This window comes from Mangifera indica, chromosome 18, assembly GCF_011075055.1.
Source record: "Mangifera indica cultivar Alphonso chromosome 18, CATAS_Mindica_2.1, whole genome shotgun sequence".
NCBI lineage: Eukaryota > Viridiplantae > Streptophyta > Magnoliopsida > Sapindales > Anacardiaceae > Mangifera > Mangifera indica.
Window position 1 is genome coordinate 8,444,221 of NC_058154.1, and position 10,559 is coordinate 8,454,779.

Consider the following 10,559-nt stretch of genomic DNA (forward strand, 5'->3'; position numbering starts at 1 on the left):
AACCTGAGTTGGTTTCAGCTCTAGAATAAGCGAGCTTTGAGAGTAATAGAAAAATGAAGAATTTTCTCTTTCGTACACTATACTTTCATTCTTTACATTTTAGTCCTCTTTTAATTTCTTCAACTACGTACACAACAAATAATAGAATTATTACCATTGGGAGCCTGATACGAACCTGGTATGCTCAGCCAGCTTCCCTGGAGTGATTGTTGGCCAGAACCTCCCTGTGCAGGTGTACTCAACTCGATCTGCAGAAGCTTCCTCCAGAAGCAACCCAGTTCAAGCAAGCAGAAGTCTCCCAGGGCAAAACCACAGACAACTATGTAATCCAGTTAATATTTAAGCTAGGAGCATCAACACACAACAATATCAACAATTGTATTAATTCAGATTGCTTCAATGAATAAACTGTTCTTCTACAGTACTCAGTTCAAATACATTAATTCAATTCGACATGCGATCTAAACACAACACCGAAGTACAAAATCAAAATCAATCTTCTGCAGTCATCCAAACCCCGAGAGGTTGGCCCCTTCCTGCTGTTCTCTTTCCTCTTAATTGCTTATCCCCTTTTTCTCTTCCTCCTCCCTTTTTATATCCTGCCTTCCCCTGTTGCTTTCCCGCTCTTGTAGTGCCACATCAGGTATAGGAGTTGCTATGGTCCTCTTGGCTTCTGCTGCAAGATTGCTGCTTCTTAGTTGAAACTGTTTTACTGCTTCTGCTCCATTTCCAATGGCCTCATTTTGCTGGTCTTCAGTAGCCTCTCTTGAGCCACCGCTGGCACTCCTTTTCTTGTTAATTTTATTCCTCACATAGACCTTCATCCTAACATCCATAGGCAATTTGTCCCCTTTGAAGCTTTCTCCTTATATATCATGAAAAATAAAAATAACATTAATAATAATACTAATTGTAAGATGACTTACAAATTTGCTCAGCAAATTGTTTGGAACAACAAAGTCCACAAGCAAGAGAAAACTCCAGTCAAACCTCTCACTGTGCTCAAAGTAAGCTTCTGCGCAACTCCCTGCATTACAATATATTCACACAATCCTACTTCCATAAATGCAAGCCCTGATAGTCCTCGTTATTGCACCCTTAAGAAAGATGGAGGTATATGCTATTGCCCTGATTGCCTGTGGCTCTGCGATTAAATCAATTCTACTTCTACTTTTTCGATGCAAAGTAGCACCAAAAAGAAAGACGTTAAGTTTCCCACAACCACAACTGTGAATAACAGAGCTAACGCTGTGCCTTATAGCGCATAACCTGAAGTTAGAAGGAGCCAATTTCAGGCAGTAGCGGCTCAAAAGATGGCATAACTGCATTTCAAGCTGGAGTGCCATTAGCTGCTGTAACAACTACAGCCACTGCAGCTTGTTTGAGTAATGATGAGGATGTGGATTTAGTGGTGCAGGCAACTGTGCAAGTGTGGTAGTTGTGAAGGTGACAGCAGTGGTAGCAGTGGTTTCATGGGTGGCGGAGAAAGTGGTAGTGGTGGTTGCAGTAGTGATGGTTTTGGGGGATGCTGAGTTATACAGCAACTCTTCTGTTATATACAAATAAAAGCTCTGGGAAAACTAGTTGATTTTTTTCTGAAGCTTAAGCTTAAGCTGGTTCTGGGCTCAGTTCGAATCCACCCTTAATTGTAATCCCAACCTACAAATATGATGAAGAATAAGACTGAAATAATATACCAATTGTACGTATAATTATAGAACTCTGTCTGGAGACTGAGGAAGTGAAACTCACTATGTTTATAGGTATGTTTATTATCCAGAATCTGGTATATTGATTGATTCGGTCTCCTTATCTTGGTTCCTTTCCCTCCATCTGTAGTCTGTGAAAAGCAATAATACCTATTGTAACTTCGAACACGAACAAGATTTACTGAGTATAAACTCTTTAATGATATTCACAGAGCTCGATTGACTGCAAATGCTATTGTAAGCAGATGAATACATGTTCTGCAAAAAAAGCAACTGCAAGAAGCAGAGAAAGGTCAGTTATAGGAATACTATGGAAAAAGAAGCACCAATAAAAGATTTTGCCGTGTCAATAGATGCAAAGCTCAAAAAAAGTACACTAGTGGTGATAAAAGCATATGCACACAACAATTAGTACCCAGAATTGGAGTTGTCCTCTCAAGAACAAAAGAAAATAAAGAAACATATGGTATCAACATAATCCTGGTTTCCACAAAAATTTAGTAATAGAATCTTATTAAGTTGATCTAACAGATGGAAACACTTTATAGTGACATTATATTATTAGAAACAGTTATGTCACATTTTAGGTAGCTGGGAAAACGAGTAAAGGAAAACCTCAGTTATCTTTTTCTGGCCATACATAAAGAATATATATTCTTATACAAGAATAGAAATCCATCAGATCTATTAATTAGTAATAGCGAGAGGAAAACATTCAAACAAGAAAATTTGAGAAAATATTCTTTAAGAAGATTTGAAAAAATCATTCCTTCCGCACATTGGATGCAATATTAAAGAAAATTTATCCAAATCCTGACCAAAAGAAAGAAACTTTGGTGCTGGATTTTTCCGTGTAATAATTTTGAAGGCATCAGTACAGAAATCTGGGAAGAACAAAATGACACAGGATGATAAATTGTCAAAATAAGTTTAAGACCTTTAAATATAATAGATTTGATCACCTAACACTGATTAAAGTAAGAAATAGGACAAATTGGGGCCAACAAAATCGAAAACCCCCTTTGATGGTCTGATGAAAGAGATGTTGAAACCCTCAAGAGGTAGCTTAAGTGGTAAAAAAATAGATTATATGTATAAGAGAGTATAAGTTTAAGTATTCTCTAACGACACTTTAGAATTAAATTTTTGACTTACTTGATTCAATGGTTGTAAGGTCAGTTATTGGACCTAAGGTTTGAACAGTTCGGTGTGATTGGTTCAATTTTGAAAGAACTTAGGTGGGGTTCCTTGTTACCCAAAAAAAACAGAGATGTCACACATCAAGTTTCAAGTGACCTCAGCCTGGTAGAGTATAAAAGATACACTAGTTTAAATGATGTATGGTTTACTCATAATCAATTCATCGAAAAAGTACTCTCTAACCAAATGTAATAACAGTGGTTCAAGTATTCAGAAGAGAGACAAAGGCAGGTATATAAAGTGAACGAAATAATGCTTCTGAGTGGCCCAAAAATCCCTGCAATTTGGAATTTGATCTGTATATAACATCACATCCTCACTGGCAGCTTAAATTAAACTTATAAATAAACCATTAAATTAAACTTATAAATAAACCAAAAACCATTTCTCTGAACTAAGGAATTCTCTTGTACACAATCTTTTATACATCAAAATGAATTGAGAAGGCAAAACCTTAGAAGGGCATGACTTTCCATTGAAGAACTCCTTCCATCCAATGATTGAGTTGGATGGCTTCTATAGATATTTACCAAGAAAAAAAAAATGATGGCAAAGACCTAACAAATTTTATGACACATTGATCAAAGGAAACCAGTCATGCCTAGGACAATCCAACTCCCAAATTTCCTTTGAAATTGTCCGTAGTATATCTTCAATCTCCTCCAAGTTCATGTGGCATTTTTCTCCAGCAAGAAACAAATGAACTTTGTCTTTCACAATAATCCAGCTGCAACCTGGACTCTTCTTTATCCCTTTTGATTTCTTGGCCACTCTTACTTGGTTCATATCCTTTGTTTTTCCCAAGATAGAATATATGCTAGACAAGACCACATAAGGGGTTGCACTATCAGGCTGCAACTCAATAAGGTGTCGTGCTGCAAGCTCTGCAAAATCAAGATGTAAATGCATTCTGCTAGCACCAAGAAGAGCACCCCAGACCCCGGCATGTGGTTTAACAGGCATTGAATGGATCAAATCAATAGCATCATCAAGTGATCCAGCTCGACCAAGGATATCAACCATGCATGCATAGTGGTCAGGTTCTGGCTCAATATTATATAAAGATTTCATAGATTTAAAACAGTTTAATCCATCATCTACTAATCCTACATGTGCACAAGCTGACAGCACACCAAGGAAAGTGACTTTATTTGGCTCTAGCCCTTCATTTTCCATCTTCCTAAACAACTTAAGAGCTTCATCCCCGAAGCCATTCTGTGCAAAGCCAGTAATCATTGTGTTATAAGAAACAATATTTGGTGCCTTAATATTTGTAAAGATCCTATATGCATCAGTCAAACCCCCACACTTTGAATACAATGAAACTAAGGTATTTTGAATGGATAAATCAAATTCCATATCCATTTTTACAACATGAGCATGAATCTGCGACCCTTGATTTAATGTCGCCAAACTAGCTGAAGCACTGAGGACGGCACTGAAAGTCATCTGGTTTGGCCTTATTCCTTTTTGAAGCATTTCAATGAACCAGTGGAAAGCCTCCTCATACTCCCCATTATTAAGAAAACCAGAAATGACAGCAGTCCAAACTATATCATCTTGCTGTGGCATCCTTCTGAACAACTCAATGGATCTCTCAACATTCCCTTTGTTAGAAAATCCAGCAATCATAATCGTCCAAGAAGCCATATCCTTTCCTGGCATAATCTCAAAAAGTCTATAAGCCTCTTCAATTTCATTATTGTGCACATAACCTGAAATTAAAGCATTCCAAGAAATCACATCTTTCTTATTAATTAACCAAAACATTTTATCAGCCTCATGAACAAAACCAAATCTACAATACATTATGATAATAGAATTTCCTAGAAAGACATCAAAATCAAACCCCAAATGCAAAACTAACGCATGCACCTGCATTCCCTCCCAATATCTACAAAAATTACCACAAGCCTCAAACATTATAGTCAATGTAGTAGAATTGACCATCACAACTCCTTTTCTCATACTCAAAAACAAGCCAAACCCCTCTTTAAAACATTCACTTTTCATATATCCATTAATCATTGTAGTCCAAGTAACCACATTTCTTTCTGGCATTTTATCAAAAACCTCTCTAGCCTCAACAACCTTTCCCTTCTTACAGTACCCATCAACAATTAGGCTCCAAGAAACCACACCCCTCACCACCATACCCTCAAAAATCCTAAGAGCCTCTTCAAATCTTCCCGTCCTCAAATACCCACTAATCAATGCATTTGAACAAACCGGGTCACGCCACTTAACTGGCAAACTAAAGTACAACACCTCCGCCCTATCAAACATCCCACTCTTAACAAAGCCCGTAACCATGGCCGCGTAAGACACCTCATTACGGTGCGGCATCCTCTCAAACAACTCATATGCTTTATCTACGTCACAATTGTTGTTAATGTAAGCCGTGATCATCGCATTATACGAAGCGGTGTTTCTTTGAGGAATTTCATCGAACAGTTTCTGTGCCTTTTCAATTAGGCCATTTTGCCCGTAAACCGTGAGCATTGCTGTCCAGGAAACAGTACTTTTGCGGGGCATGCGATTGAATATTGACTCAGCTTCTTTGATATTTCCGTTTCTTCCATTAAAAGTGATCTGTGTGTTGCAGTAAATAAGAAAGCTGTCACTTTTTCGGGCTTTCGCAGTAGAGAATTTTGAGTAGTGAAGTGAAGAGCAAAGACGAGAGCGATGTCTACACAGCAGTGTAGTCGCTCGTTTTCTAAGCATAATAGAGAAGTTTTTGAATCACGGAATGCAGCTAACAGCGCGCTCGGTTATTGAGAATTAATGATGGAGATTAAAATTGGGATGTGCCAAAAATACAGGCCCAACTCAACTAATTTAGTTCTCTTAAAGCAAGAAATATTTACCCAATTAGATTCATCACTCATCAGCATCTTGTTTCATTGATATCATGATATAGTAAAACTCAAGGTTTCATTTTCTTTCTTCTTTGGGAGAAAATTTCAGTCACAAACACAACTCGATCTGGGAGAAGATCAGCTAAGTGGCTCCATTCCATTGTTGCCAGTATATTTGCAGATTGCTTGAAGCAGACTGCTTTGAATTGTTCCCAGGTTTAAAATTGTTATGCGTATTATTTCCATTTCCAATTCTGTGTTCTATGAACGCATCAAACACATTGAAGTCGATTGTGACTATGTTCGCATTCAACACCAAGCCAAACTCCTTCAGTGTAGATTCGTTCCCTTCCATAAGCAGTTAGCAGATGTGTTAATTAAGCCGTTGATACTGCTTAATTTCATACAATATTTCAAATCATTAGTTTGAAGAAGGCTGACCCATCATAGCCTGACGGAGACACCATAGAATGTCCAAATAAAAAGGCCAAATGACTGTAATGACAAGTTTCTATCTTTTAATTATAGAAATATTAAATACCTATCCATGGTTGATTAAATTTAACAGAACTTTAATGTCTAAAAATTTTATCTCTTTTTATCCCCCTAAACTTTAAAAACTAAAATTTTTCCTTAGTTTAAGTTTTAAAAACTGACAGTTTCATCCTAAGATTTGGTTTTGAAATCTCTGGCGACCTCTCTGACTCCATTGTTGACGACCTCTCTCTCCTGAAGCATTCTTTCCTTCCAATGATCTCTTTTCTCCCATTTGGAGGGTCAATCGGTCTCAGAGACGTCTTGGGAGACGAAGTTCTTTGTCGGAAAGACCATCGTCTTCCCAGACGAAGACGAAGCCGTCGTCTTCGTTTAGAAAGACGATGGTCTTCTCGATGAAGAACTTCGTCTCCCAAGGCGTCTCTGACGCCGATCGATCCTCCAAATAGGAGGAAAGAGATCGTCGGAAGGAGAGGATGTCTCGAGAGGGAGAGGTTGTCGGTAATGTCGCCGGAAATTTCAAAACCAAACCCTAGGGTGAAACTGCCATTTTTTAAAACTTAGGCTAAGGGAAAATTTTAGTTTTCAAAGTTTAGGGGGATAAAAATAGATTATATTTTAGTTTATTTTGTAATATTATAGAGAAAATGATGATTTTACCCTTACCATCGTTATTTTTAACTGGTCATGGGTAGGTATTTGATATTTCCATAGTTAAAAGGTGGAAACTTGTCATTACAACATACCTTAGGTGGGAAATAGTCGTTTGGCCAAATAAAAATGTATGAGTAAGCTTTGATGTCATTATCACATCAAAGCATAGACGAATTATTACGAATCTGACCTTCGATTACAAGCATTGGTCACATTTACTTTACAAATTTCCTAAAGGCCAAAGGTTTTATTCTCACCCAAAGTTTGATGTAACCCAAGTCACATGGGTCAATTTTTAAAAACCTAAAGTTTCACTCATAATTTATTTTATGTTAAATTTTCAGTTTAGATTCGTTCCCTCCCATAAGCAGTTAGCAAATGTGTTAATTAAGCTATTGATACTGCTTAATTTCATACAATATTTCAAATCATTAGTTTGAAGAAGGTTGACCCTTCATCTCCTGAGGGAGACAAGATAGAATGTCCAAATGAAAGTTCGAGCAAGCTCAGATGTCATTATCACATCAAAATATAAGTGGGGCTATTACGAATCTGACCTTTGATTACAAACATTGGTCACATTTTTTTTTTTCCAGATTTCCTAAAGGCTAAAGGTTTTATTCTCACCCAAAGTTTGATGTAACCCAAGTCACACGGGTCAATTTTTAAAAACCCAAAGTTTTACTTATAATTTAATTAAAATTTTAATTTATTTCCATTTCATTTTAAAATTTATGTTAAAGTTTCACTTAAAAACCCATCATAGCCTGAGGGAGACACAATAAAATGTCCAAATGAAAGTTCGAGCAAGCTTTGATGTCATTATCACATCAAAGCATAAGAGGGGCTATTATGAAGTTGACCTTCAATTACAAGTATTGGTCACATTTTCTTTACAAATTTCCTAAAGGCCAAAGATCTTATTCTCACTCAAAGTTTGATGTAACCCAAGTCATGCGGGTCAATTTTTAAAAACCTAAAGTTTCATTTATAATTTAATTTATGTTAAAATTTTTAATTAGGATTAAGGGTAAAATCGTTACTTTAATAATATTATTAAAAATATATATAATTCATTGATTTCTTCCCTTAGGTTTTAAAAGCTAATATCTTCACTTTTGTCTAAAATTCTTCAGTTTTAAAATATCACATTCTCCCTCATCTTTTTCCTATTCCATCACAAACAAAGATCTGGATGTTGATATTAGAAAATGTCTCGACAAGAAGTAGAGGGCCACAAACTTCTTCGTGAAAGAAGATTTAGACGCCAATATTAGAAAATGCATCGGTAAGAACCTAACAAAGATGCGTCTTTATGATCAAAGATCTGGACAACCTTCGTTAGACATGTTTTAGACGAATGCCATCTAAATCTTTGTCATCGATTTGGATAAAGATCGTCATGCGTTTGTCACCAATCTTTGTCCAAATTGGTTGAGACTTATGCCAATATGGAGCCTTGATCGATACCTGGCTAGAGAAGTCTAGATCAGTCGTCCGTGAGGTGAAGATCAGTGGTTGGAGAGATGAAAATAAAATGTCAGGTTTGGGGGGTCATTGTGATTTTTCAAAACTGAAAAATTTTAGTTAGGGGTGAAGTTGTTAGTTTTTAAAACCTAGGGAGAAAATTAATGAATTATATATATTTTTTAATATTATGATTAAAATGATCATTTTATTTCTAACCCCAACTGAAAATTTTAATAGAAATTAGGTCATGGGTAAGAATTTAGGTTTTTGTAAATTAACAGGTATGAGTTGAAGATTATATCAAACCTTGGGTGGGAAAAAGTACTTTGGCCTTCCCTAAGATCAAGAAAGACATATAAACTTTTACACTTACATTATGTCAAAATATTTTTTTGTGTATTATTTTATAATAAATTATGTCATTTCTTAACATTTGACAAAGTGTTTTTTTATAATGAATCATATAGTTATATGTTGTGTTTTAAAATGACTTTATCTATTACACAGTTTAGGTTGATTTAGATCGAATCAAGTTAACAAGAAAATATTTCAATTTAGTTTGACGTTGAGAAATTTTGACACAATTTTACTTTGAGTCGAATTAGGGTTTAGAGTCTTTAATATAAAATCTAAATTGATATGATACAAATATAATATGATAACACAAATTACCAAGTCTAAGTTATATTTGCTTTAAGTGAAACTCGAGAAAATTTTTCATTCAATTATATCTATGCGTGTTAATCTAAGCTATATTTATGAGAGAAGTACATCTATTCATAATTTTTCTTGACAATTTGTTAATGAACAATGTTATATATATATATATATACAATTAAGTATAATAATAATATATTATTATATGATTAAATATTATTTTATTTTTACGGTTTGAGTGATTTTCAAACTAAATTATAAGTCGTATTTTTTAAAAATATATATAATTGTATTTGATAAAATTTTTCGATAAACAATTAGATGTATAGTTTGTTTTTTTATATTTATTTTATTATTTTCTTTATATGTATATTTCATATTTATTTTACATGTTTATATTATGTTATATAGAAAATTATAATTCAATTAATATTATTAAATAATATATATATATATTTAAAAGTGTATAATTTTAATAAGTTTAAACTGTAATCTAAATTGAATCAAACTGTATTTTTTATTTTCATTTTGTTTGGTTTGAAATCTAAAATGATTTAGTTTGGTTTTAAAATTTTTCAAATTTAGTTTGAAAAAACTTTTAAACTGTATTAAACTAAATTATGTATATTTCTAATTTAATTATATAATAACACATAATATATATATAATATATATATATATATATATATATATATATATATATATATATATATATATATATATATATATAATTTTATTAATAGCAACAATACGTGCATGTCGACCGATTTAGTATCCATGGTAGGAAAAGCTAGAACTCAAAAAGACAAGTTCAATTTCATCAACTACAAAGTTCTTATGTGAATTACAAAGTGAATTAATTAAATAAAATAAGCAAAGATTCCAAATTAAAATATTCCAAAAACTTAGGGGAAAAAAGACCGTACACCATAGTGTATATCTATCAAATCAAAGGGCAAGTTTGGTATTTGACAACAATGTGTATATCACCAAATCCCTCTTGCTGGGATCAGAAAAGGCCAAAGGACTTATCCCTTTCTAAATTATATTGTATTCCCAAATTTTTATTTTTTAAATTTAAAAGTTTTATTTATCTATTTATAAATAATTAAAATTAATACAATTTTAATTTTTTAAAATTTTATTTTATTTTTTTCTAAATTAAAAATTAATCATTTCTCTTTTAGATCAAATTTTAAAAATAATATTTATTTTTTTAGGGTTTAATTTTTAAACTTCAGTACTATCATTGATGGTCTTTCTTTAATAATATCTTTCCTCTCATCTAAACTTCTAATCGATGTTAATAATCATTTTCTTAGAAAAAGATTAATATTTTTTTCATCTTTTTTAAGGAAGATAAAGAGTTATATTCTCAATTTCGATCAACGTTAATTAGAATCGAAGTGAGAATAAAAACATCATCAAAAGAGAGAGGTATCTAATGATAATGTCAAAATTTAAAAATTAAATCCCAAAAAAAATATTAATTTTTACAATTTGACTTATAAAAAAA

The 10,559-nt window shown here is 33.4% G+C and overlaps 2 protein-coding genes across 3 annotated transcripts; both read right to left on the minus strand.

Moving 5' to 3' along the window:
* Positions 1-356: 356 nt before the first annotated feature.
* LOC123202417 lies at positions 357-2,243 on the minus strand. Of its 2 annotated transcripts, none has more exons than XM_044618352.1 (3): positions 1,753-2,239; positions 991-1,659; positions 357-865 (listed from the first exon to the last, which is right to left on the minus strand). In XM_044618352.1, the coding sequence occupies exons 2-3, from the start codon at positions 1,061-1,063 to the stop codon at positions 555-557; spliced, it is 384 nt and encodes a 127-aa protein (XP_044474287.1). In that variant the 5' UTR covers positions 1,064-1,659; positions 1,753-2,239; the 3' UTR covers positions 357-554. The 2 variants fall into 2 exon arrangements, 1 of the variants encoding a protein (XP_044474287.1); XR_006498960.1 differs by having other exon boundaries at positions 357-825; positions 927-1,659; positions 1,753-2,243.
* Positions 2,244-3,172: 929 nt separating this feature from the next.
* LOC123201588 (pentatricopeptide repeat-containing protein At1g53600, mitochondrial-like) lies at positions 3,173-6,187 on the minus strand. The gene has a single exon (XM_044617166.1). It carries the CDS (start codon positions 5,631-5,633, stop codon positions 3,477-3,479), a length of 2,157 nt encoding a protein of 718 aa, XP_044473101.1. The 5' UTR covers positions 5,634-6,187; the 3' UTR covers positions 3,173-3,476.
* Positions 6,188-10,559: the final 4,372 nt, after the last annotated feature.